At 42.6% G+C, this 26,458-nt stretch overlaps 1 protein-coding gene across 2 annotated transcripts in view; it reads left to right on the top strand.

Annotated features, from left to right (window-relative positions):
* The window catches only part of TXNRD1 (thioredoxin reductase 1), a 164,689-nt gene that overhangs the window by 49,107 nt on the left and 89,124 nt on the right, over positions 1-26,458 (top strand). The window contains exon 1 of one of the 2 annotated variants that reach the window (XM_069099375.1): positions 6,415-6,558. The exons of the other annotated variant lie outside the window; for it this stretch is intronic. Coding sequence (XP_068955476.1) covers positions 6,483-6,558 — 76 coding nt within the window. The 5' untranslated portion in view covers positions 6,415-6,482. Of the gene's footprint in view, positions 1-6,414; positions 6,559-26,458 lie in introns of those variants that run through there. 2 annotated transcript variants of the gene reach the window in all.

A 26,458-nucleotide genomic window follows, 5' to 3' on the forward strand; every position in this document is an offset into this window, starting at 1 on the left:
GGGGGGGGGGGGGGGGGGGGGGGGGGGGGGGGGGGGGGGGGCCCTGGACAACGGCTTCCCAGAATACAGATCAAATCACAGAACACTTCTCAAAGTGAGCCCCAAAACAAAGCTACACATCAGGGCTTATATAGCCTTCTCCTGGCTCAGAGAATGTAACAACCTTATTGACTCACTGGCCAATCAAGAAGTATCTACTGAAAAACAAGCCTCCCACCCCAGACTTCAGGTGCACTTTAGCCTAGGGGCAGGGAAGATCTTCCAAATTTGCATTCCCATTACAGAGGACAGGTTCAAATCCAGCTGAGATGATTTATTAGCTGTGTGATTCTGAGCAATCCAGAACCTCTCTGTAGCCGAGTCCCCACCATCAAAATAGGGTGTTTGGAGGAGTAGATTTGGGACTCAGTGGTCTCTAAGGTCCCTTCCAAGCTCTAGATCTTGGATCCTAATTTTTCTATGATGGTATAAAGTCATTGGATCCAAAGGCTTTTCATCCGAAAGAAACAAGAAAGAAAAGGACAGTGGTCCTTGTCACAGAGGGAGTGGTCTCTCAACTTTCTTGATATCAGTAAAATAGTTCCAAGCAGATATATACCATGGGCTTTATAGATTAATTCAATGCCTTGCTCTGTTGATTAGTTCCAGTTTATTTTCTAATCAGCTTATTTGTACAGAGTTAGTTGTCTGTTATCTCATTAGATTGTGAGCTCCTTGAGCAAAGGGATTAGTTTTGCTTTCCTTTGTATCTCCAGGGCTTAGTACAGCGATTGGCACATAGCGGGTACTAAATAATCGAATTATGATGATGATGGCGATGATGTAGATTTTGTCTTAATTATCTTTGTAGTTTCCCCACCTTATTTCCTTATATGGTGGCCTGCAAATAGTAGGCACTTAGTTAAATGTGAGGAGGGCACCTAGGTGGCCCAGTAGATAGAGCACCAACCCTGGAGTCAGAAGGATCTGAATTCAAATCTGGCTCCAAATTCTTACTAACTGTGTAACCCTGGGCAAGTCACATAATCCTGCTTGCCTCAGTTTTCTCATCTTTAAAATGAGCTGGGAAAGGAAATAGTAAAACATTCCAGTATCTTTGCCAAGAAAAATGCAAATGGGGTCAAGGAGAATCTAATGTGACTGAAATGACTCAACCACAATGAGGTAAATGTGAGGAGACTGCTAGGTGGTACAGTAGGCTGAAGTCAGGAAGAACTGAGTTCAAATGTGACCTAAGGCATTTACTAGCTGTGTGACCCTGGGCAAGTCACTTAACTGGTTCACCTCAGTTTTCTCATCTGCAAAATGAGCTGGAGAAGAAATGGCAAACAACTCCAGGGTCTTTGCCAAGAAAACCCCCAATGGGGCCGTAAAAAGTTGGACAAGACTGAGCAACAATAAATGTGAGTTTGTTTCTGAATCCTCATGTTAAACATGAAGTTGACTTGAGATTGACTTGCTCGATGGGGTCCTCTAGCTAGTAAGTGGCAGAGGGTTTGAGCCCAGGTCTTATGGTGTCAAGTCCAGCACTTTCTCCACTGCACCAAAATTGAAGAGAATTTTGGCTTTATTTTTTTTGGGGGGGGGGGGTGGGGGAGGGACATGTCAGACATGTGGTTTCATGCACATATATAAATTGCAGTTTATCTGTAACACATGGTCTTAGAGAGTCGTCTGGGTCTCCAGGAGTTGACTTTAGTAAAGTCAAGTCAACAAGCATTTATTAAGCACTTACTGTATGCACTGTGGCACTGTGCTAAGTACTGAAGCTACAAAGAAAGGCAAAAGACAGTCCCTTTTCAGACTTCAGCCCTCTACTACCGTACTATGGTTTCTGGAGTCATGAGTACTTCTGGACACTAGGTGTCGCAGTCAATAAAGTGCTGGGCTTGGATGCCGGTCCTACCTCAGTCAAATCCTCTCAGACTTTTAATAGTTGTGGGATGTTTTTGGCATATCACCTAACTTTTTATACCCCTCAGTTTCCTTATCCATAAAATGGGTTTGATATTAGCACCTGCCTCCAAGGGCTGTTGTAAGGAATAAATACGATTATATATGTAAATCATTTTGGCAACCTTTAAGTGACATATAAATGCTAACTATTATTATCATTTTTAATAAAGGGAACTCCCAGGGAGGAAACTCCACCCACCCACTAATGCAGATGAGCATATAGTTCTCTATAATTTAGAGCCCTGGAGATGGGCCTGGCTCATTGAGAGGTTAAGTGACTTGTCGAAGGCTATTACATCATAAAATCACCCAGAACAAAGAAGTCTGAACAAGACCCCCCCTAATTTTACAGATGAGGAAACTGAGGTCTTAAGGGGATGAAATAACCAGCCTAATACAAGAGGATCAAAGATATTGAAGAGGCCCTGAATAATCTAGTCCAAACTGCTCATTTTATTGAAGAGGAAACCCAAATGGGTGAATGACTTGCCCAAGGTCACAAACACTAAGTGTCAGAGATGTGACTCAAATCCAAGGCTTCCTGATTTCTTTATCTACTGAGTCATGTATTATTTATGCAGCATAAATATAAAGCCTAAGGCCAGGAAGGACCTGATCAGGTTTATTGGAATTGAAAGATAAGGGTTTTGGTTATACTTCCCTCTGCAAGATGGGAAGGGGCTCACTCATCCCTCCTTTGGGACTTTCACCAAATCTCCTTGATGGGGTATGGATGGGGTGGAGTTAAGATTATTGTGGATCTTATAAGGGCTTGTAATAGGGAGCAGACAGATCCAGGAAGGGCATCAGAGAACCACAGCCAAGGGGTGGAAAGAAAGGAAAGAAAGAGACAATCAAATTGAAACACACAGAGAAAGAGTAGGTTTGGGTCCTTGGGTTAGTGGAGCCTGGGTATCTGGACTGCCGTCTTGGGAACCCCTCAGACCCAGAGATGGCAGCCAAGGGTGTTGGGGATTAGAAGATTTCTGAGGATCCTTCCAGTTCAAAATCTATGATCCTCCAGCCCTATAAGGCACTGAACAAAAACATTGTGCATGGTACATTGGGAAGACCATTGGCTATGGCATCAGAGGACCCAGGGATTTATATCCTACTTATTGCGTATGTGACTGTGACCATCTCTCCTGAAGATGGCAGTGGGGATTCCTGAACCAAGTCTTCTGAAGAGAAAGGGCACAACCATGAGGTCCCTCAAACTGCTTTGTGTCTCATGGCCCACCAAGTTACCTACAAGGTGTTGTTACTTAGCTACAAGGTGATGACTGTCTCAGCCAAAGTGGAAGTTTGTGAAGTTCTGAAGGCTGCCCACCAAGTTCTAAAGCTCATGCTGATCTGTATAGGTGGAGGGAGAACCCACACTAGGACATCATCATCAGGCCTTGAAGGTTTTTTTCGTTTGTTTTTGCTTTTTGGAGGGGAGAAGGCAGAGCAATTGGGGTTAAGTGACTTGCCCAAGGTCACGTAGCTAATAAGTGTTAAGTATCTGAGGCCGGATTTGAACTCAGGTCCTCCCTACTCCAGGGCTGGTGCTCTATTCACTGTGCCACCTAGCTGCCCCATGCCTTGAAGTTTTAAGAATGATACCTTGTATTTAGACAGCTTTTGAGAACCACGAGTTTAGTGTTGGAAGGCACCCCAAGGATCATCTGTTCCAACCCCTTCATTTGACAGGTGAATAAAATGAAGCTCAGAGATGTTAAAAGACTACCTCAAGAGGTCACCATTTTGGGGCAGCTCCAATTGTTTGTATGTTTTCCTTATATTGATTTGAAATTGACTCTTTTGTTAATTCCTACCCATTGTTTTCTATTTCTTCCTAAAATAACCATTAGTGACTGAGCTTGGTCCCAGAGAACAGATAAAGAAACCATGGCATCAGGAAGATGATGCCATGACATGTGATTGAATTGGATTGCAGTGAGGCAGGGCTGTGCAAGGTCACCAGCCTCACTTTCTACTCCAGAGCCATCTGGGTGCAGTGGCCAGATACAGACCAGGATGACTGGAGATGGCCCCAGTGTGGTGGGGAGACATGGCAGGGTGTTCTATATAGAGATCTGGTCATTTTGTCCATTAGTTGTATTGAATTATTTTTCCTTCTCACTGGAAGAAGGGTGAAGATTGGGAGGTGACTGGAATGTAAAACAAAAGGCATTAATAAAAGTCAGAGGAAGAAAAATAACAATTGTTGCGCTTTAGTATTCAGTAATTTTCTTTGAGTTTATAGATATTTGTGATTCTTTTAGCTCTCAGGGATTTAGTAAAGGTGACAATAGTGATAATGCCCTGTAACAATTGTTTAGTATTTTAGAGCTCTTAAAGCTTGTGGAGTAGATGAAGTCAGTATGAACATGATGTAATAGCATTGGAGTGAGGGGATTCAAAGTTCAAATCCTGCCTTTCTGTGTAACTTGGAGCAAATCCTTTAATCATTCTGGGTCTCACTTTCTTTTTTAAAATGAGATTGGCCCAGATCCCCTCTAAGGTTCCCTCCCCCCAGTTCTGAATCTTTGAACCTGTGAACCCTTTGGGACAATGGACATGTCTTCTTACCTCTCCAAGCCTCAGTTTCCTTATGTGTAAAATAAGAGGGTTGGATCAGATCCCCTCTAAGGTCCTTTTCAGCTCTGAATCCACCATGGTATTTGAGTCTCACAGTTGCCAAGTGAGGTAGGTAGAGTGCATATTCTCACCCACTTTTAACAGCTGAGGAAAGAGGTTCTCTGCTCTTCTGACTCTGCATGGGATAAATGTTCTGAACTTATCAGCCACTCAATCACACTGGATGAGTCCAAGATAGGCCTTTTATTCCTGCTCTTTAATTGATTCGACATCATTAAGTGTAGATTAAAGCTCAGACCTAGTTAATTAAACACAGAATGGCAATGTTCTTGTCCAGGTTTTTAATAACACTCAAATGGCATTTCACAGAGTGAAAGCAGAAGGCTTCTAGCTCCTGGATATCTGGCCTTAAGAAACTTGCTTGGGGGGCGGCCAGGTAGCACAGTGAGTAAGAGCACTGGCTCCAGTGTCAGGATAACCTGGAGATCGAATCCGGGCTCAGACTCAGCACCACACCCAGAAATAACTGTCTGTGTAACCTTGAGCAAGTTACTTAACCCCAATTGCTTAGGGGCAGCCAGGTGGCTCAGTAAGAGCATTGGTTCCAGTGTTGGGATGACCTGGGGATCAAATCCAGGCTCAGATACTTAGCACCACACCCAGAAATAACTGGTGGAGTAACCTTGAGCAAGTTACTTAACCCTGATTGCTTAAAAAAAAAAAAAACTTGCTTGGGAGTTAAAAGGCACCCTTTACTAAACTTTAGTCTTAAACCAAGAAGCAACAACGAAAAACAATTAGCAACAGGAGAAGATTGGGGGACACACATGCTCATTTTGGCTGTCTAGAGAACAGAAAAAAATTCAATTTATTGGCTTAGAACTTTGCCTGGGGTACTCAGAGGTTCAGTGACTGGTCCAGGGTCACACAGACAGGATAGTCTCTGTGACATTGCTTCTATTTGTCTCCTTCATTCATTCTGAATAGAGTTATATATGCACTTCTGCGAGTGAGAACATAAGCAGAATGCTTTGCAAACCTTTTAAAGAGCTCTCTCAATGTTACTAAGTATTATTTATCTCCCCCATAGAAGGTAAGCTCCTGAAAAGTAGGCATGGGTCCAGTCTTGCGTTGCACCCCCCAGCAGCCAACACTGTGCCTAGCTGCTAGGCTTATATGCCTATGTGATAGCCCAGCATATAGTAGGTGCTTACTACTATGGCAGGCAGTTTGCCCGAGCACATAGTAGGTACTTAAAATAGTTGCAGAATGGATTTTGAAGGAATAAACAAGAAGCGCTAGCAAGTTTTCTGGACTCAGTTTCCACCTCTGTGAAATGGGAGGGTTGGACGAGGTGATCTCTAAGGCCCCTTTCTGCTCCTAACATCGGGTTTCTGAGATCAGAGGGGGAGAAATCATTTCCACGTGGATGGATCTTGAGTCTTTTCGGAGTTTGTGCTGAGTCTGTGAGTATCACCTCTCTAAAGACTGCATGTGGCAAAGTTAACTAGGGAAACTAGTTCTAATAGGGAAGATGAGGCTGAGGACTATTTATCCGGCTCTTTGGGACTGCAAAACGCTGTCCGTATGCACGCGGTACCTGCCCCCCGGAAACTCCCGTTCTAATGGAGGGGAGCGATCATTCACAAAGAGGGAGCAAACTTCGGAACTCCAAGTCCGTGTCCCGGAGGCTTTTCGCCCCTCAAACCTCGTGGGGAAGTGAGTTCGGCCTGGAAGAGGTCTCGGCTCCCTGCGCCTCGTCCGGAAGCAGCAGCCGCGCCCTTGGTCTTGGCGCGGCTTCGGCCAGCAGGGGTCGCCCTCCGCCCGTGCTGGACCGCGCGGGGCTGGACAGTTCTGGACTCTCGCAGAGAGCGGGGAGTCTCCGCTGGGTGCGCGGCCGGGGGTGCACAGGGAGGCACGAGCGGGGGGCGCACGGTGGGCCCATGGGCGGCGCGGTGAGAAAGTGCGTGGACGGATGGAGGTGGGCGCACCAGGCGGCTGGGGCCACGGTGCAGCCAGGTACAGAGGAAGCGCCCCCAGCCCCCTACCCGGGCGCCCCCTCCCAGAGGCGTGCAAGGGGCCAGCCGCCCCGGGGAGCATCGGGGGCAACTTTTGGGGTGGGGGAAGCCTTGGGGCGTGGAGACCCGAGTTCGGGTCTCTCCTCGGAGTGGGGCAGGGTGGGGGAGGGAAGGACGGACCGAAATCTTTTAGTCTAAGCCCACCTACTCGGGTGTTCCAGGAAGGTGGATGTGTTTGAACGGATGGTCAGCAGACCGGCCATCTTAATGTCCTTAGGCCCCAAATCAAGTGATAGCGACGTGGTGTTGAGTGCTGGAGGGAGAGCCGGCTGGAAGCCCTGAGGTGCAGGCAATCATCCAGCATTTATTAACCGCCCACTGTGTGCCAGGCACTGGGCTGAGCCCTGGGGATGCACAAAGAGGCCAAAGACAGCCCCTGCCCTCAAGGAGCCCACAGGCTAATGGTGAAAACGGCAGTCAATCATCCAGCCTTTATTAAGTGCCTACTGTATGCCAGGCACAGGGCTGAGCCCTAGGGATGATGCACAAAAAGACAGCCTCTTCCTGCAGGGAGCAAGTCACTTTGTTTCTGTAAGGCCGAGGAAGGCGTACCTTGAAGACCATGATTTGTAGAGGAGACGCCCAGCCCCCGGCCTTTGCTCCCTGCCAGGAACAGTCCCCCTCCCCCACTCCAACTACTGAGTTGCTGCCTGGAAGTCCCGATAACACCCCACCTTCTGAGAAGCGCCCCCTCCCCCATCTCCCTTCAACCCAGAGCCTTCTGCCCCGCATTTACCCCGAGCACCATTATGCTTTGTGGGCATGACGCTTAGACTGTAAGTCCCCTGCGGGGCAGGGACTGCTTTTTGCCTCTTTTAGTATCCCCGCACTTAGTAGGTGCTTAATAATGAGTGTTTGATTGAGGAGGTGTTCCTCTCCACCAGTGGAGGAAGCTTTTTTTTTTGGTCTTTTTGGAGGGGGGAAGGCAGGGCAATTGGGTGACTTGCTCAAGGTCACACGGCTAGTAAGTGTCAAGTGTCTGAGGCCACATTTGAATTTAGGTTCTCCTGACTCCAAGTCAGGAGAATAGAGCTGGTGCTCTATTCACTGTGCCACCTAGCTACCCCTTAATGGGAGTTTTTTACACATTAAGGCCACAGTGGCATTTAAGGTTTCATGAAGATCTCTTGAACTTCACAACAACCCTGAGAGGTAGGTGTTATCATTACCCCCATTTTACAGACCAGTAAACTGAGGCAGGTGGAGGTTAAGTGATTTGCCCCTGGAGTGGCTTTACTAGTAGGTGTCTGAGAACAAATGTGAGCCCAGGAGTTCCTGACTCCAGGTCCAGCACTTTTATCTAATTTTTTTTTTGGATGATTTTTTTTCAGTGGATCTAAATTAGACCACATAAATTAGACTTCAGACATCCTCCAGCTAGAGGACCTTTACAGTCAGAGGACCTGGAATAATTCCCGGATTCTGTTATTTACTCTATGTGTAGATTGGGAAAAGCCACTTCTCTGCCCTGGGCCTCAGTTTCCTAATCTGTAAAATGATTCCAAAGTGATTGGGGCTTGGGGCTCCAAAGCCACTACTGATCCCACCACACCAGCTATCTCCCCTTGACTTGGAAGGAAGGGCTGGGGGCTGTTGAATTTAAACATTATTTCAGCATCTCTGTTCTCTCTCTCTCTCTCTCTCTCTCTCTCTCTCTCTCTCTCTCTCTCTCTCTCTCTCTCTCTTTGTCTCACACACACACACACACACACACACACACACACACACACAAGCTAACCAACCAGTGTACAAAGGAAGAATTTCACATACCAGCCAGTCACTAATCAAAGACAGATGTCTTCCTGTGAATAGTTATCAGGTAGGGTAGGGATTTATGGTTCTACCAGGCTCTCATCTGTCCAGGGCAGGCAATAATCCATCCTCAGAACATCCCTACCAGGCAGAGAAATAGCAACACCGGGCTTTAGTGCTGGAGAAACCGAGATGGCCTTAGGCATGCCAGGGGAGGGGAGGTGGAGAACAGGCATGTATCTGAAGACATTGGTAACCCCCAGACCAAAGGGTCCTTAGTCCTTCTTTGTGTCTTTATTGAGAGGACATTGTGTGGTCAGTGCTGTGCAGGGGGCTGAGGGTCCCTTCCATCCTCTCTCTCTCCAGTATGTGATGGATGAATGACCTGTGACTTCATTAGGATAGAGAAAATCTTGAGTGTGGAAATTTCCCCTATTAATGCAGGGCAGTCCCTTAGGGTCTTGGAGGCAGCTAGGTGACTCAGTGGGTGGAGCACTGGGCCTGGAGTTAGGAAGACCTGAGTTCAAATCCAACCTCAGACATTTACTGACTGTGTGAACCCGGGCCAAGTCACTTCACCCAGCTTGCCTCAGTTTCCTCATCTGCAAAATGAGTTGGAGAAGGAGATGGCAAACCACTCCAGTATCTTTGCCAAGAAAACCCAATGGACCATATTAGTGTGCTGTGGTCCATGGGTCACAAAGGGTTGGACATGACTGAACAACAACCTCAGAGTCTTAGAGAATTGTCTAGTAGGCTGAGAAGTTAAGGGACTTGCCCAAGGTCTCCCATTAGTAGGGGGTCAGAGGCAGGACTTGAACCCAGGTCTCCCTGGCTTACTGACGGACTTCCTACACTATATTGCCATCTTTTATTTTTTTTTAAACTTTTTATAATGTGAATTCCTTGAGATGAGGAACTGTTTCTTTGTATTTCCAGCCCTTGTAAAGTGCCAGGAACATTTGTTGTTCAGTTGTTTCAGTCCCGTATGATTCTCTGCGACCCCATTTGGGATTTTCTTGGCAAAGATACTGGAGTGGTTTGCCCTTTCCTTCTCTAGCTAATTTTACAAATGAGGAAACTGAGGCAAATGGGGTATTGTGGTTTGCCCAGGGTCACACAACCAGTAAGTGTCTGAGGTCAAATTTGAACTCAGGAAGATGAGTTTTCCTGACTCCAGCCCTGACACTCTGTATACTATGGCGCTCCCTAGCTACCCCAGCCTAGCACATAGTAGGCATTTAATAAATGTTTATTGGTGGGTTATGAGAGTTACAAAGAAAGCAGGTGCCACAGTTCTTAGCCTCTAGCTAACTATAGTCTAGATGAGAAGATGAAATTCACTTAGAGAACCCGCTAGAATGGAAGCCCATTGAGGGCAGGAATTTTTTGTTTCTGCCTGGCACATAGTAGGTGCTTTAAAAACATGTTGATTGATGGAAGTAACCAACAAGACAGTACCAGGTTAAGGACCAAAGTAAATCCTTTGGAAAATGGGAGGGGGGCTCCTGGAGGCAGGAGGGGTTCATGAGGACTTGGAACTTTACCTGAGCCTGAAGGAGGGGAAATTGGCAGTGAGGGGTTGTGGAAATCACTCTGGACTTGGATTTTAGGGACTTTGGTTAAGATCCCGATTCTTTAACTTCTTGATTGGTTGTCCTTTTACTTCTCTGGGTCTCAGTTCCTTCATCTGTAAAATGGGGTTGATTATATCAACAGTAGCTACCTCACAGAGTTATGAGGAAAGCACTAAGTAAGCCTTAAAAGTGAAGATTGTAAGCTGCCTGAGGGCAGGGTCTGTTCATTTTTGTTTTTGTATTTTTTTTTTTTTTAAGCAATCGGGGTTAAGTAACTTGCTCAAGGTTACACGGCCATGTGTTTCTGGGTGGGTGCTAAGTGTCTGAGCCCGGGATTCGATCTCCAGGTCTTCTCAACACTGGAGCCGGTGCTCTTACTTGCTGTGCTACCTGGCCGTCCCTGTTTTTGTATTCTTAACCCTAAGCATAGTGGGGACTAAGGGTTCCTATTCAGGGAGATGTTGAGTCTCAATGACACGGGGGCTTTGTGTTGGGGAAAGATGTTGAAAGACCTTGTATGAATTTGAGGTTGAGCCGTTGGAGACCAGGGAGCCATTGGAGGTATTTGAGCAGGGGAGTGTCACAAAAATGGTTATTTTCAAGCACATTAATCTGATAGTGTTTAGCAGGACACTTTGTATTTAGAGGGATGGTGAAGTCACAAGTACTTTTAGTGAAGTCATTAGTAATAATTGTATAATACCATATATATCTTATACATTAGAGAGAGGCAGTGTTTGATATTTTAAAAAAGCACTGACTGGAGTCCAAGGAACTGAGTTCAAAAGTTGACTTGTCATCTGTTCAGTGCTGGGCAAATCACTCACCTCCCTGGGTGAGGTTTACTACCCAGATTACTATTCTGTGAAAAAAATGGGGAGAGGAAGACAGTTGTACTTTGAAGCCCCTTTGAGATCACGATTTTTGATTCCATGAGTTCCAGCATCTCTCTGGGCCCCAGCCTCCTTCTTTGTGAAGTGAGGAGGGGTGCTACCTCGGAGGTACCTTCCAGCTCTAAATCTGTGGTCCTATCAGCTGTGTGACCCAGTTTTCCCATCTGTAAAATGAGGAAGTTGGAGTATGGCAGATGTTCTTAACTTGGGGGGTCTAGGAATTTTTTTTAAAAAATCGGTAATGTTATTTCCAAATAACTGGTTTTCTTTGCAATTCCACATATTTTATTTTATGCATTCAAAAACATGATTCTGAGGGCTTCCCCAGACTGCCAAGGAGCTTGAGACATTTATTTCTACCCAGAAATTCATTTCTAAATTAATTTCTAAGCCTACACCTAGAGCCCCTACACTTGAGGCTTCCTTACAGCTCTAAATCTATTTTGTTAAAACTTGTAGGAATAGTCTAGGTATCATTCTCTGTATTTTTCAGAGAAATTAAAGTGATTTGCAGAAGGTTGGATGGTCTAGTCAGTGTCAGAATAGAGATTCCAACCCAGGTTTTCCCACTGCCAGGGTGAAGCCTGCCCTTTGTTCTCAACTCCCTTTGGTGGATGCATGCTTTAGCCCACCCATGTAGAGAGGCAGCAGCAGCAAGGCTCATAGCCTTGTAAAGTAGATGAGACTGACTGACATTATCACCCCCATTTTACAGAGGAGAAAACTGAGACTCTTGGAGAAGGAGTTATTTTTCTCATGGTTATAATGCCTAATAATTGGAGTGGAGACAAGACCTTGGTTTTCTGACTCTTAGTTTCGGGTTCCCTACTTAAGACTTCATTGATGCCATGTAAGTCATTAAAAAATTGTATGAATGGGGTACATTTTTGGATTGTTTATTGTCAGTCTCACCATGCAAGGGGATCATTTGTGCTCAGTGGGCAGATTGGCTCCTGATAACTCCCAGCTGTGTGATCTCGGGAGCAGGGCCTTGGGTGGAGGTAGGAGCCTGCCTATCTGAGAGGCTGGGTTGCTGACTCAGTGATTGAAACCCCCAGTCAGAGAGGCCTCGGGTACAGCGCCCAGGTGAGAACAAGCCCGAATGGCTAGGTGTCTGCCATCATTTCAGTCTCAGAGTCGGGAAAGTGGGGCAAATTTGGACCAAATTAACCAGAAGGTCTTGCTCCTTCCCATGATTTGGAGACCTTTGCTTGGATTGGAAACTCCATGAGGTCAGGGACCCTTTACTTTTGTCTTTGTAATTCCAACCCCTAGTATAGTGCCTAGCCTAGAGGAGAGGCTTAATGAAAGTTTGCTGCTTAACCTTCATTTTCTTTTTAAAATTATTTTTTCCATCTCTCTCTGTCTGTCTCTCTTTTTCTCTTGCTCTCTCCTTTCATTTCTAAATATATCTCTCCCCCTTCTTTACCCCTCTATGTCTTGTAACAAAGAATTTGTTTTTAACACAGCAGTTCAACAAAACCAGCATCCCCCATGTCTGTTAGTGGGTGCAGTATTCCACAACTGTCGCCCTCCACCTCTGCAAAGAATGGAGGGAGGTGTATTTATTCAGCTCTTCTCCAGGAATAAGCTTCTTGGTCATTTATAATTAAAAAGTTGGACATAAATGAAAGTGACTCAGCAGCAACAATGAAACAGTTGTTAAACACCTACTATGTGCCAGATACTATGTAAAGCTCTGGAATTGAAACCAGCTGCTAGAAGCAGTAGAAAGAGGACTGATCTGGGAATCAGGAGAACCTGAGTTCAAATCCCAACTCCGATACTAATTGTGAGACCCTGGGGAAAATCACTCTACCCCTTGAGCCTCCATTTCCCCATCTTGAAAATGGCAACAACTAGCTGTGTGACCTTGGGCAAATCGCTTAACCCCAATTGCCCTACTCTCCCCCCTTCAAAAAGCAAAAACAAACAAACAAACAAACAAACAAACAAAAAAAGGAAAAAATAACACTTCTTGTCAATGCTTCTCTCCCTAGATGAGAATGAGGAAAGCAGGAATCTAACTCCTTCCTGAAAATTTGTAATCAGAGGACCTGGATTCAAATCTCAGCTCTGCCACTTACCATTTGGGTGACTTTGGGTAATTCATTCAACCTGAGTCTCAGTTTCTTCAACTGTAAAACGAAGAGGTTGGATGTGATGACTTCCATAGTGGGAGCATCCTCTGGTCCTTAGAGGAGAGGCTAGTTTTTTTTTTCTCTAAAAAGCAGTGCAACATTCCTGGACACTTAATTGTCCCAGGGGACTAAGGCTAGAATTGTTGACATAGCTCCCTGGTTACCCAAGTTTCAAAGCCCTTTGCATGAGGAAGCATTGGCGACCGAGACAGATATGGAGGCTGTACCTAGCAGAGACGACGCTGTCTTTGCTGAATATCCTTTACATTCTATGACTATGTAAATTTCTTTTGTTCAGTGTTATATGGTCAATAAGGATCTCACAGAATCCTAGAGCTAGAGCTAGAAGGAATCTCAGAAGACATCTAGTCTAACTTCCTCATCTTACAGATGAGGAAACTGAGCCTAAAGGAAGTTAAGTGACTTCCCCAAGGTCACACAGGTCATAAGCATCTGATTCCAAAGTTAGGTTCTTTCCATTAGACTACAATGCCTCACTCATATCTCTGTGGATAAGGTTTTCCTGGCTCTGTTTCCTTACAGAAAATGATGACAGTGAATAATGTGAAAGAAGCATGGTCCCAAAGGAGGGCATGAATAAGGCACTTCCCCTTCCTTGGTGGAGGTGGGGGACTGTGGGTATGGAACACTGTATATAACGTCAGACTTGAATATCAGAATGTCTTCTTTTGTTCCAGTTCTGAGCCTGAACACCACTCTGGAGGCCCAGAATAGCCTCCCTCCGATCACTAAATCTGTGGCCCTACACTGGAAATCATTCTATGTGCCATTTTAGCACACTTTTAAAGGATTCCCAGCCTTCCCCCCAGCTTTGGTCTTCCCAGTGAACATGCATTCCTTTTATTTTATTTTTTTTCTGCATTCCTTTTAGGTAGATTTTTAGGGAAGTGAATGAAGTGAGTCCCTGAGTTCACCCAGGGCTTTACAAAATCCCAAGTTTTGAGGCCTAATGCCCTCAGATTTAGAGGGTGGTGTTCATTGCGTATGGTCAATCTTTCTAGCTAAAGACAAGCTTTGGCAGGTCCTTCCCATCTGGGAAGTATCATTGGATTACAGGTGTAGCTTGAAGGAGTCTTCAAGCTTCCTCATTTTTACAGGAGGGGAAACTGAGGCTTTGGGACCAGGGCCAGTGATGAACTGAGGACTAACTTAGCAAAGATGAGATAGGTGCCTCAGCAAATATTGTTACAATAGGTACCTCTTCTCTCCCTCTCTTTGACCCCTCCCCTTTTCCATTGTTGTTAGAGAAATTCTTGAAGCTTCTAAGGCAAAGAGAGGTTTCAATCTACACCTGCATTTACTGAGATATGGAAGGAATGCCCATACTGATGAAATCTTGCATCTTTTACAAGTCTGGAAGTCAGGTATGGGGTGTAGTCAGTAAAGAATCAAGGCTGTGGACCTAGGTCAGATCTATTGTAGAGCAATGATCTTAGCACCAAACCAATTCAGATCTTTTGGTGAAGTTGGGGTCAACATAGGTCCCTAGAGTGACTGGTCATCTAAACCAGTTCCCTTTTCTTCCAGGTGAGAAAACTGAGGCCAGAAAGGTTTTCAGTCAATCAACAAGCCTTTATTAAGCTCTTACTATATGCCCCAGGTCTAGGGGAAGGTGTAGAAAGGATATATGACTTTTCTGCGGTTTTTATCTGAATTATCTTCTCACATTTGTCAGCCTTTGATCACATATAGCAAATATTCTTTTTTTTGGAGGGCAATTGGTGTTAAGTGACTTGCCAAAAGTCACATGGCTAGTAAGTGTGTCATGTGTCCGAGGCCAGATTTGAACTCAGGTCCTCCTGACTCCAGGACTAGTGCTCTGTTCACTGTGCCACCTAGCCACCCCTATAGCAAATATTCTTAATCTTGTTTGTGTCTTATGTAGCCCTTGGGTAGTCAGTCTGATGAAGCTCTGGATTCCTTTTCAGAATAATATTTTTAAATGAATAAAATGCATAGAATTGAAAAATAAATTACATTGAAATGAAGTTACCAAAATATTAAAAACAAAACAAATTCCTGAACCCCAGTTTAAGAAGTCCTGGTGAACAATATTTCATTATGCATTATATTTACATACCACAATTTACTTAGCCATTCCTTTATTGTTTGTTTGTTCTTTTTTTTTTTTTTTTTTTGCCTTTTTAGAGGGCAATTGGGGTTAAGTAACTTGCCCAAGGTTACATGGCTAGTTTTTTTTTGTGTGGGTGTTAAGTGTCTGAGGGGTTCTCCTGACTCCGGGGCTGGTGCTTTACTCACTGTGCCACCTAGCTGCCCCCATTCCTTTATTGTTTGACATTTAGGTTATTTCCAACTTTTTTTTTCCAACCGTTTTATACTTATAAAACTACAGAAATCTTTTAAAGTTTTAGAAAATTACACTCTTTATAGATCCCCAATACTGGAATTATTGGGCCAAAGGCTATGATAATTTTTGTAATTTTTGACTGTTTATTGACAAAGTCATTGTAATTCTACCAGCAATGAATGGAACCTAATGTGCTAAAGAAAGCACTGATTTTCTGTGGTTTAATCATTTTTGCCAATTTGATGGTGTGGAAGGGCTGGATATGGTGTAAAAGTTAGCTCAGAATTGTTTTAACTTGAAGCTTTGATTTATTTAGGTTAGTTTTTTTTTATGTGATTAGTAGTTATTTGTGTGTCTTCTTTTGAAAATCGTCTATTTGTATTAGACAAGAAGCACCTATTAAGCACCTACTGTATACCAGGCACTGTACTAAGCGCTTTTCAATGCAAAGAAAAGTGAAAGTTGTAGACAGTCCCAAATCTCAAGGAGTGGAGTGGGGATTCCCGCTGTGACATTTTAACAATTCTTTATTGTAGGTGACAAGTTTCTTTTTGTTTTGCTTTTTGGAGAGGGGAAGGTAGGGCAGTTGGGGTTAAGTGACTTGCCCAAGGTCATACAGATAGTTTTGTCAAGTGTCTGAGGCCATATTTGAACTCAGGTCCTCCTGACTCCAGGCAGGGCTGGTGCTCTGTTCGCTGCCCCGTGTGACAAATTTTTAATCTGGCAGATTTCCTAGGAGTATTTCTCCCAACCTATTTTTCTCTTAATTATATTGTTGTAACGTAGACATAAAATTTCCTTTCATTCAGTCACATCTTTTATCTTGTCCTTAATAATATTCTATTGGTTGTCTCAAAAAAATCATTTCTTAGAGAAAATTGAGGTTATTCAATTTTTTTCCATCTCATATAGTTTAAAAAAAAGTTTGACTCTCATCCAGCTGGAATTCACTGAGATGTATGTGTGATCATTCCTTTTTCCTTTTTAATTTTGCTGATTTGCGTTTTCTTGCCCTTTTAAAATTAAATTTGATAATGGTTTGTCGATTTTATTGGTCTTAACCAACTCAGATTTATTCATCAAATCATTTGTACTTTCTTTTTAAATTATTTCTGCTTTTACCTTTATTCATTTTTTTAGAAGGGAATATTTCTTTGCCCTCCTTTAGACACTTCTTTTTCCTTAGTCTAAGTACTTAATGATATAAATTTACTTTCTGGAACAAATTTGGCAGCATCCCATAGGTTTTGATATAGGGTATTATTTTCACTTTCTTTTAAATATTATCAATTTTCTGATTTCTTCCTTGGCTCAATTGTGATTTAATGTTTTTTTTTTCAGTTTCTAAGTAATTAAAAAAAACCTTTTATTATTTAATTCTGACGGTTTTGCAATCTGAAAATACCCATGTATAATTTCTGCCATTTTGAATCTATGTAGGTAATTGATGCATACGTGTGTGTGTGTGTGTGTATTCATTCTAGGATGTTTCCAAGTGTTTTCTGGTAGTCAGTATTTCCAGTTTTGTCAGATTTAAGGGTTTGAAAGTCTCTGTGTAGAGAGACAATGTTTTTGTAATGTTTCATTGTAAGAGAGAAAAAGGTCCCTTCACTCCCTCTGACTCTGAACATCTCACTGAGTTCTGAACCCATTATATTCATTTCAGATGGGGAAGCCACCATTTCCTCCAGAGCAAAAAAAAAAAAAATTGACTTATAAAATAATGATATTATACAGCATTTAAAAAATACTTCATCTGTATCAGGCACCTACTAAATACTGGGAATAAAAAGAAAGACCAAAGACAGGTAAGGCTGCTCCAGGGGGTCTTCCTATGTGCTGAGAGCATGCCTTGAACAAGATTGGCTTTTCATGAGTAATTCTGCCATAGTTATATGGCAAAAGGGTTCTTTAATTCTCAGTTTGTTGCCTGCTCCTTGCTCTTTCAGAGGAAGGCTTAAACTAACCCTTAAAAATATTTTTTTTTGTCGATATCTTTTGTTTTTACATCATTAAAAAGTCCACTCACTTATACCTCCCCTGTCCCAGAGACCTATTCCTTATTTTTTTTGGGGGGGGGGTTTGCAATTGGGGTTAAGTGACTTGCCCAGGCTCACACAGCTAGTAAGGGTTTAACTCTGGATTTGAATTCAGGTTCTCCTGACTCCAGGCCCAGCTCTCTAACCACTGTACCACCTAGTTGCATTTGTCACCCTGGGCAAATAACTTATCTTCTCTGGGCTTCAGTTTCCCAATGTGTAAAATAAGAATCACAATCTTGTTTTGAGCTTGGAGAGGCCTCATAGGACATCTAGTCCATCCCTCTCATGACACTGAGGCCCAGAAAAGGGAAGTAAGTTGTCTGAAGTCAAAACAGATTATGTGTTCTGACTCCAAATTCAATCCTCTTCCTACCGTTACTGTTCAGGATTCTCATGAATGTAAAATGAAATGTGTTCTGCAAACTGTGAAGTAGTAGGGAAATATTGGTTCTTGTTATTTTTACGGTTCTGCAGGTTTTGATGCCTGTAACCGTTTGTGGTCAGACTGCTGAGACGAGCAGTTTCTCCCATGCAGGGCAGCTGGAGTGGCCAATGGCGACTGTTCCACCTGGTGGCCGCAGTTAACATTCTTTATTGATTATGTGAATGGAGATGATGTGAGAAATGCAGTAGAAGGTCACCAGCCATGGAATGAGAGGGCGTGCAGAGGACCAGTGAGCCTACAGGGGGGAAAAGGGGCTGGAAGGATGGGGTCGGTGAGAGAGCTTTAAGATGGTAATTCTCAACAATTATCTGCCGTTTTAAAACATATTTCACCTAGCCGTGTGACATTGGGCAAGTCACTTAACCCCAATTGCCTTCCAAAAAAACCCAAAAACCAAAAACAAAAAAAACCCCATATTTCACAGCTAGAACATTCCTGTCAGTATTTTGTGAGCAAAACCCAGATTTGAACTTTTGTACCACAGCTTCAGATGATAGAAGCTGGCATTTTCTCAAGGACCTCAGATCTTAGAACAGGTAAGTCAGAGCTGGGAGGGACCTTAGAACAGGGGAATATCAGAGCTAGAACTGAGCATGTCAGAGCTGGGAGGGCTCTTAGAACAGGGAATGTCAGAGTTGAGAGGAGCCTTGGAACATGGAATGGCAGAACTGGGAAGGGCCTTAGAATAGGGAATGTCAGAGCTGGAAGGGACCTTTGAACATGGGATGGCAGATCTGGGAAGCACCTTCAAACACAGATCAGAATTCAGAACTAGACCTTAACTAAGAATGTTAGAACTTGGGAGGGAGCTTAGAATACATCTCATTGAAGCTCTCATTTTATAGATGAGGCAAGTGGGCATTGGAATCAGGAAATGACCTATCCAAGGTCATGCAGTTATTGAGTGATAGAATTGCTTTAAAAGCTTTCTGACTTAAGTTAGTACAGCTGCCAAATGTGATTTATTTAAAAAATGAACTCTTTGGGTTCCTTTAAAGATTAAAAGGCATATTTAGTCTAAATAGATGTGGGTTTGTGAAATAAATTGTAGAATTGTCTTTTGTTCCCTATAAAATTTTTATATTACCATAATGCACTTCAATTCTTGAGAGAGTTGAAATTTTTTTATGTTAAGGACTTTTTATTTTTAGTGTTATTCCTGTAGATTATCTTGTGGGCAGCTGGTTGTGCTGTTGATATAGTGTGGGGTGTGGAATCAGGAAGACTTGAGTTCAAATCCAGCTTTCCTAGCTGGATGGCCCTAGGCAAGTCACTCCACCACTGCCTGCCTCAGTTTCTCTCCCTGTAAAATGGGGATAATAACAGTACATCCCTTCCAGGGCACTTGTAAGGATCTAGTGAGGTAATATGTATAATAGGCTTAGCACAGTGCCTGGCACATAGCAGATGCTATATAAATATTATTGCTATTACTGCTATTATACTGTATCATATACTACTATCATATATACCATATAATATATACTAGATATTATATATTACTATATTATATTACTATGATATACTTTTATATATTACTATGTTATATTACTGTACTATATCCTATATTATATTGCTATACTATATTGCATATTACTATGCTATACTATATTATATATTACTACATTATATACTATATTACTGTATCTTATTATATATTACTATATTATATTACTATACTATATACTATATTATATTACTATGCTATAGAATATATTACTATATTATATATTACCATATAATATATTACCATACAATATATAACATATTATATTTTACTATACTGTTAGAATAGGTGAATAGATTCCAACATTCTTCAGCACAGTGTTGATATAGAGCTAATGGCCCTGGGTTTGAATCTTGACTCTGACACTCACCCTGTGACTTTGGACAAGTCATTTCCTCTTAGTTCCTCAGTTTCCTCATCTGTAAATTGAGGGACAAGGTCTTCCTGCTCTCAGTGCTCTGATCCTATCAGAGCTATGCCCCCGCAGGTAACATCAGGTTTATCTGCCTCTTTTCCAAATTCTCTGGGCTTTGACTGGGCATGTTGCTTGCTGTTTTCTGGTAGACTAAATCACAATTTGAAATTTTTAATTGTCCTGTGGGTTAATAAAAACACTAAAAAGATAGTGCTAATTTAAAAAAAATGTAAGTATTTTATTAGAAATTTAACATCAAACATTGATACTGACAGCCAAACTCATTGCATTCAAATTAATTTTAACCCGTTTTCTAAACCTCAGTTGTGGTTCATAGTTCATTTCTTTATTTCTTCCATCTCATTCCCTTTTGCTCATGTGATTGTAGTTAGTGGGTCCCCTAGTCTTCTGAATCAGTTTTTTAAAACTGGAATTCTTTTATAACATTTGCATTCCTCACATATGCCCATTTAAAAAGCATTTTTCAATTCCATTATATGATTATACCCCAATTGATTTAACCACATTTCCCTATTGCTGGATATTTAGGTTGTTTTTGGTTTGTTTTTTACTCCCAAAAGATGATGCTAATTTTAAAAAGAAATCTTGGGTGTGACTCCATTTCTCATTCACCTGTGAGTAGCATCAGTCTGTCTACCTGACTCAACATTTTACCTAACAACAATTTTCAAAGGTATTGCAGGGACCACTTCAAACCACTTCAAAATATGCTTCATTGAGGATCCCTCTGTGAGGTCTATGGGTAGATTTCAAGGGGCCTGTGAATGTGGAGACTGGTAAAATTCTTTTTTTTTTTTTGGAGGGCATTTGGGGTTAAGTAACTTGCCCAAGGTTACACGGCTAGTTTTTTTGTGTGGGTGTTAAGTGTCTGAGGCCAGAACTGAACGGGTCCTTCTGACTCTGGGGCCGGTGCTTTACTCACTGTGCCACCTAGCCGCCCTGGGGTCTGTGAATTTGGATGGGGAAAAAAATGACATCTTTATTTTTATTTACCTGTAACTGAGATTGAGCATTTCCTTTCATTATTTACAAACATGATTCTGAGAAGGGGTCTGTAGGCTTTACCAGACTTATTGCTGGAGGGGTCCATGACCCAAAAAAAGGTAAAGATCCCCCAAGTTGTGGACTTATTTTGAACTCTTTCCCTCTTGTCCTTCAGATACTTTTAGTCTTAGCTGTTCCCTTTCATTTTTGAGATGTTCTCTTGAGGTAAGGCATTCACATGACTGGCCTATAAATAAGAGAAGCGAAGATGAGAGGTGTGGGTGCTGTCTCCTCCCAGAGTGGAGTGCAAGACACTTTTTTTAATAATCCCATTTGGAATGACCCACGCTACTTAGGAACAGCAAAATGTCAAGTCCCAACTGGTGATATTTAAAATCTTTATAGGGCTGTTTGGGAACCACACCCAGTAGGGTCACCCATTTGCCATTTTGATTTCTTCGGGTAGAATTGGATTTTCAGTCTCTGAATTGAATCTTTTAAGGTACATGGGTTCTTTATTTGTGTTCCTCACTAGAAACCCTCTCATATCTGCAAAATATAGACAAGTCAACTCATATAATTGTTGGATGCTGGTTGAGTGATGATTTCCTCTGCCATGTGAGCTAGACCTAGATGTGGTCATAGCTAGTGGCCAGGCAGTTCTATCTAGTGTTGAGTGTCCAGGAAAGAAAATCCCAAGCTGAGTGAACTCATTCCTGGGAGAAAGAGAGAAAGAGAGAGAGAAGGAAGAGGAAGAAGAAGAGGAAGAGGAAAAGGAAGAAGAGGAAGGGAGGAGGAGGAGAGGGGAAAGAGAGGAAAGAGAGAGAGAAGAGAGGAGAGAGAAAGAGAGAGGGAGAGAGTAATATTTTTTGCCTGGGGTGAATGGGTGGGCCTGCCATTGAAATTTCTATCCCCTCAATAAATGTATTACACTATAAATTCATTGAGGGTAGGGCCTTTTTCTTTTCATCCAAGCTTATAATAATAAATAATGTAACATATTTGTAATAATATACAAAATATAATTTGCAATATATTAATAATAATTAACTATTATTTCACCACATTTGGAGTAAAAGGACCAGAGTTCAAATGTTACCTCTATTGTTTACTACTTGTATGACGGTGAGAAGGTCAACTTAACCTTCCTGGGCCTCAGTTTACTTATCTGTAAAATGAGGGGAATAGACTCGTAAGGTCCCTTCCAGCTCCAAATCCTTGCTGCTAAATTTTGTGTGTCCTGTTAGGCAGCATGGCATAGTAGGTAGAGATTAACTTTGAAAGAAACTCCTGGTTTCAAGTCCTGACATACATTGGCTGTGTGACCATGGACACATCACTTCACCCATCATTGCTTTAGGGCCTAGAGTCCATCCAATTCTAAGACTTCAGGTTATAGAGAAGATGCAGACCTGCATTGATGGAGGGAGTTTCTTCTTCTGGGAGTTCCCTATACCAATGAAATAGCAGGTCCCTGCTAGTCCTTACTAGTATTTTAGTGAATTATTTGTACACATCGACAGTGTCAAGTTTGGAAGTCTTCAAGACTGTCTGTCTGTCTCTTGAAGATTCCTCCCTTTTTTCCCTAGGAACTTACCTTGGTATAAAGTTCATTGGGTCTCTAAGGAAAATTCTGCAAGGTCTATAGCCATCCTACCCATTATGGCAGTAAGAATGGGTTCACTGCTTTCCTATTATGAATTTGTCTGGTGAAAAGGAAAGAGTGGAGTTGTCTCAAACATTTCCTTCCTGCTGTGGTTGAGTGATTATGGAACTATAGGGTTGGCCAGTGGCTTTATAGGTTTCTGAGGTTTAGAAATACTTCTGACCTGTAATCCTAACCCCAGGTTCTAGGTCAGGGCTTGTGTCATTAGAATAAACAGAATTTGTGTTGTTAGAATAAATAAACAGAATTTGTGTTGTTAGAATAAACACAAATAAAACATGGTGGCTTGTATTACCAAAGAATTCTAAGGATGCCTTATAGAAACCTGAGAGTCCTGATTCCCTTCCTGTTTGCTCATTCCATTACCCCTGTTCTAACCATGGACCTCCACATGCCAAGATTCTTGACCCTTCTTGGCTCCCTCTGCCATTAGTTAACCATTTCAACAATTCTCTCACATTTACCTTTGAATCTAAGAGCATTTAATAGTCATGAGATCATAGGATTTAGAGCTGCCCCCCTTTAGATCAGCCCCTTTACAAATGAAGAGCCTAGTGCCTGAAGAGGTTATGACTTGCCCAGGGTCACCCAAGTAGTAATGGAAGAGTTGGGTTTTGAGCCCAGCCCTTCTGACTCCAAAGCCAGAATTCTTTCTCTTGTACTAAGACCTCCAGTTGATGGAGAACCCATTGCTTCTTCATTCCACTTTTGGGCAGCTCTAATTAGCAAGGTTTTATTTTTTTTTTCAAGCCTGAGTGTCTTCCAACAAGCTGATTCTTCTGGCCTCTTGGGCCCATCAGAAGGAAGGCTGCCATCCCTCATCCCAGACTTACTTCCCAGACTGGTGTTCACAAGTGTTGTTAGCCTCTTTCAAGTCCAGATTAATTTAGGGAATCCCCTTGAGCTCAACCTACTCATTCTGCAAATGAACAAAGCTTAGAGGGGCCATTCGTGCCTCGGTTGGAAGACCAGGTAACCCCCAGTGGTATAAGGTGTGTGTTTTAGCCCTCTGGGAACACCAGGTGCTCCATTATTTATCATCAGTATTTTTTATCTGACTCAGTCCCATTCCAACATGTGCCCCTCTCTGTTCCTTAGGAAGTGTCAGTTGGGAAATATTCAAGATAGGTCCTGCATCCCCCAGTTATACCCTGATAATGACACTTGGGTCCCTGGAGTGCTTCTCCTTTTCTGGGGTGCCAAATTGGGGATTTTCCTGCAATTACCTAATAGGAAATGATCTAACTTCTTGATGATGAAATAAAGATCATTTGCATGGCTCTGTAAACAATGTGGAGGCATGCCATCTGTCACGGAAGGCAGGGGGAATAATTTTAATATAAGTCTGTTGAATGCTTTTGGAATGAATGAATGAATGTTCTAGCTACATCTCCTACTTTTTTTGGGTGGATGTGACAATTTATTTCATACTGAATGGAAAAGTGGGTCCTGGTCAAGTTGTTTCTTCTTTTGTCTGAAATATGTGTGTGTCTGTGTAATTATGTGTATGTATATATATATAGATATATTGTTGATACTTAAAAAAAATCAGTCATTTCATACTGTAATCTTCTCATTGTTGACTCTTCCTTATAACAAAGAAAAATGGTTTAACCAAAACATATGACTGTGTAACCCTGGTATACATAGTATTCTACATCCCTGATTCCCCACCCCTTCCTTCCACTGAGAGAACAGGTTTCTGATCCCAGAATTCTGGAACCAGATTTCTTCATGGCTGGGTTCTCGCTTTTGCATTTCTGTATCACAAGTTTATTTAATTTGAACAAGTATCATCTATTAAACACCAACTGTGTGCTAGATGCTGGGGATAGGCTAGCAGATAAAAATTTGACCTATAATTTCATTAGTATAGTGAACTCCCAGGTAAGGCTAGTCTCTCTACTAATACAGGTTGGCATCTTCTGTATAACTGAATGTTAGAGGGTTGCCCACAGTACTGAGTTGAAAATCTTAGAGTCATACAGCCAGTGACCTTGACCTCTAATTGAGATAGAAGGGGTAGGGACTAGGAAAGGATGATCTGTAGGTAGATAAGTAAATACAAACAAAAGAAATACAAAGTGCTTTGGTGAGAGTGGAAAACCTTATTGCTTGTTGCTGGGCCTTGGTTCTCAGAAAGGACCAGTGGCCATGGCCAGGGTGAGTGTCTTGACTTATGGGATTTAAGTGAGGCAGAGCTGTGCAAAGTTGGCAGCCTCACTGTCTCCTCCAGAGTCTTTGAAGTTCAGTGGCAAGACAGAAAGCATAAGAATGGGAGGAGATAAGGGCAGGCCTTAGTTGAGTTGAGTCTTGGTGGCAAAGCATCCTGGGCAAGGGAGTGTAGGGCAGCCAGGGCCAAGGCATGGAGGCCAGAAGGAAGGTCATAGACCCAGAAATCTCTTCAAAGTAGGTTGGACCTTCTGGTAATCCTTGTTGTTGTTTGTCCTTCATTCTGGAAGAGGACCATGATATCATAACTTGCCAATGAATTGGATTTCAGTGAGGCTGAGCTGTGCTGAGTCATCAGAGCCATCCCATCCAATGGCCAGATACAGATTAGGATGACTGGAGATGGCCCCCACTGGTAACCCTTATGTTGGGAGTAGAGGGAAAATGTTCTGGAATTTGGCTTAATTTTTTTTAGACGTGACAAAACGAATGCCAGAGAGATGAAGCAGGGGAGAGAAAGAGTCCTGATCTCCCCCTTAAACCACACAGATGAAAGCAGCAGGGAGGGACTGTCTTGCTTTCCTGTGTGTTCTTAGCATTGTGCTTGGCACATAGTAGGAACTTAATTAGCTTTTGTGGACTGACTAGCTGATTACTCACCGGTTTTACTTGGTTATTTGCTCTGCTAAGGGGTTGGGAACTCAAAGATTTTCTTGTAATATTGAAAGGAAAAAAAGACTTTGTTGACATGTTCAGGTAATAAAGGCAGTTATAACATGGTTTTCCCAGTGATGTTTCTCCTGGAATGTTTCCAGGAGTCTAGAGAAAAATCAATCAAAATATTATCATTGGGCTTGGGAGGGGAGGGAATCAGAGCTGAAATGGGGACCGCTTCTGTTTCCATCCTATCTGTCTGTAGTTTTGAGCTGTTCTTGAAGCATTGACTTTATAAATCCTGAACTTACCTAATCATTCTAAGTGTTAACTTAAAGCTTGAAGCAAATCTCAAATAATTAAGCACCATGGGATTCTGGTCAGGAAGTCCTGAGTTCAGATTCCACCACTGACACTGACCAACTATGGGACCCTGGGCAGGTAATTACACCTATCAAAGTGCCTTCAGTTTTTCCATCTGTAAAAAAGATGATTTTAATACATCAAGTGCTTACCTCCTGAGATCAAGTGGTACTCCGTATATAAAGCACATTGTCAACTTTAAAGCATTGTCTGAACTTTTGTTATTAATAATATTATTATTACTATTCTCACTAGAAAAATCTCAACTCAGTTGAATAACATTGCTCTATCCTCCTCCTACCTTGAAGAGCATACTGGAAAAGGGGAAATGAGGGGGACATAATGGCTTTACAAGCCTGAAGGTGCCATCTTCCAGGGAGGTGATTTAACTGGTTTCTTGGCTATTAATCTCTTTATCCTCGAAACAACATTCTAATTAGGCAAGGGTTCTAAATAGTAGGGTATTTGGTTGGCTGGGACATTGTAGAAGGTTGATCTGTTTTCTGGGCTAGCCCCAACTGCATCCTGGGGCCATCTCCATTTGTCCTGATCTAGATCTGGCCGCTGGACCCAGATGATTCTGGAGGAGAAAGTGAGGCTGGGGACTTTGCACAGCCCTGCCTCACTTAAATCTAATTTCCCCTTCCAAGTTGTGATCCTCTTCGGAATGAAGGGCAAACAGCAAGCAACCTTTCTGGGCTATGAGATTGTAAGCCCCTCAAGCGAGAGCCTTTGTCTTCCTTTGGTATTATTCCCCATGGATTCTACCACTGTGTTCTCTGACCTGAGGGGATTCTGGAGTGAGTTTGCTGACCTTTGAGAAGATAAAAGGGGTGTGTGTGTGTGTGTGTGTGTGTGTGTGTGTGTGTGTGTGTGTGTG

Source organism: Petaurus breviceps, unplaced genomic scaffold (genome assembly GCF_028583685.1).
Source record: "Petaurus breviceps papuanus isolate PSGF00001 unplaced genomic scaffold, PetGlider_PUasm1.0 379, whole genome shotgun sequence".
Taxonomy (NCBI): domain Eukaryota; kingdom Metazoa; phylum Chordata; class Mammalia; order Diprotodontia; family Petauridae; genus Petaurus; species Petaurus breviceps.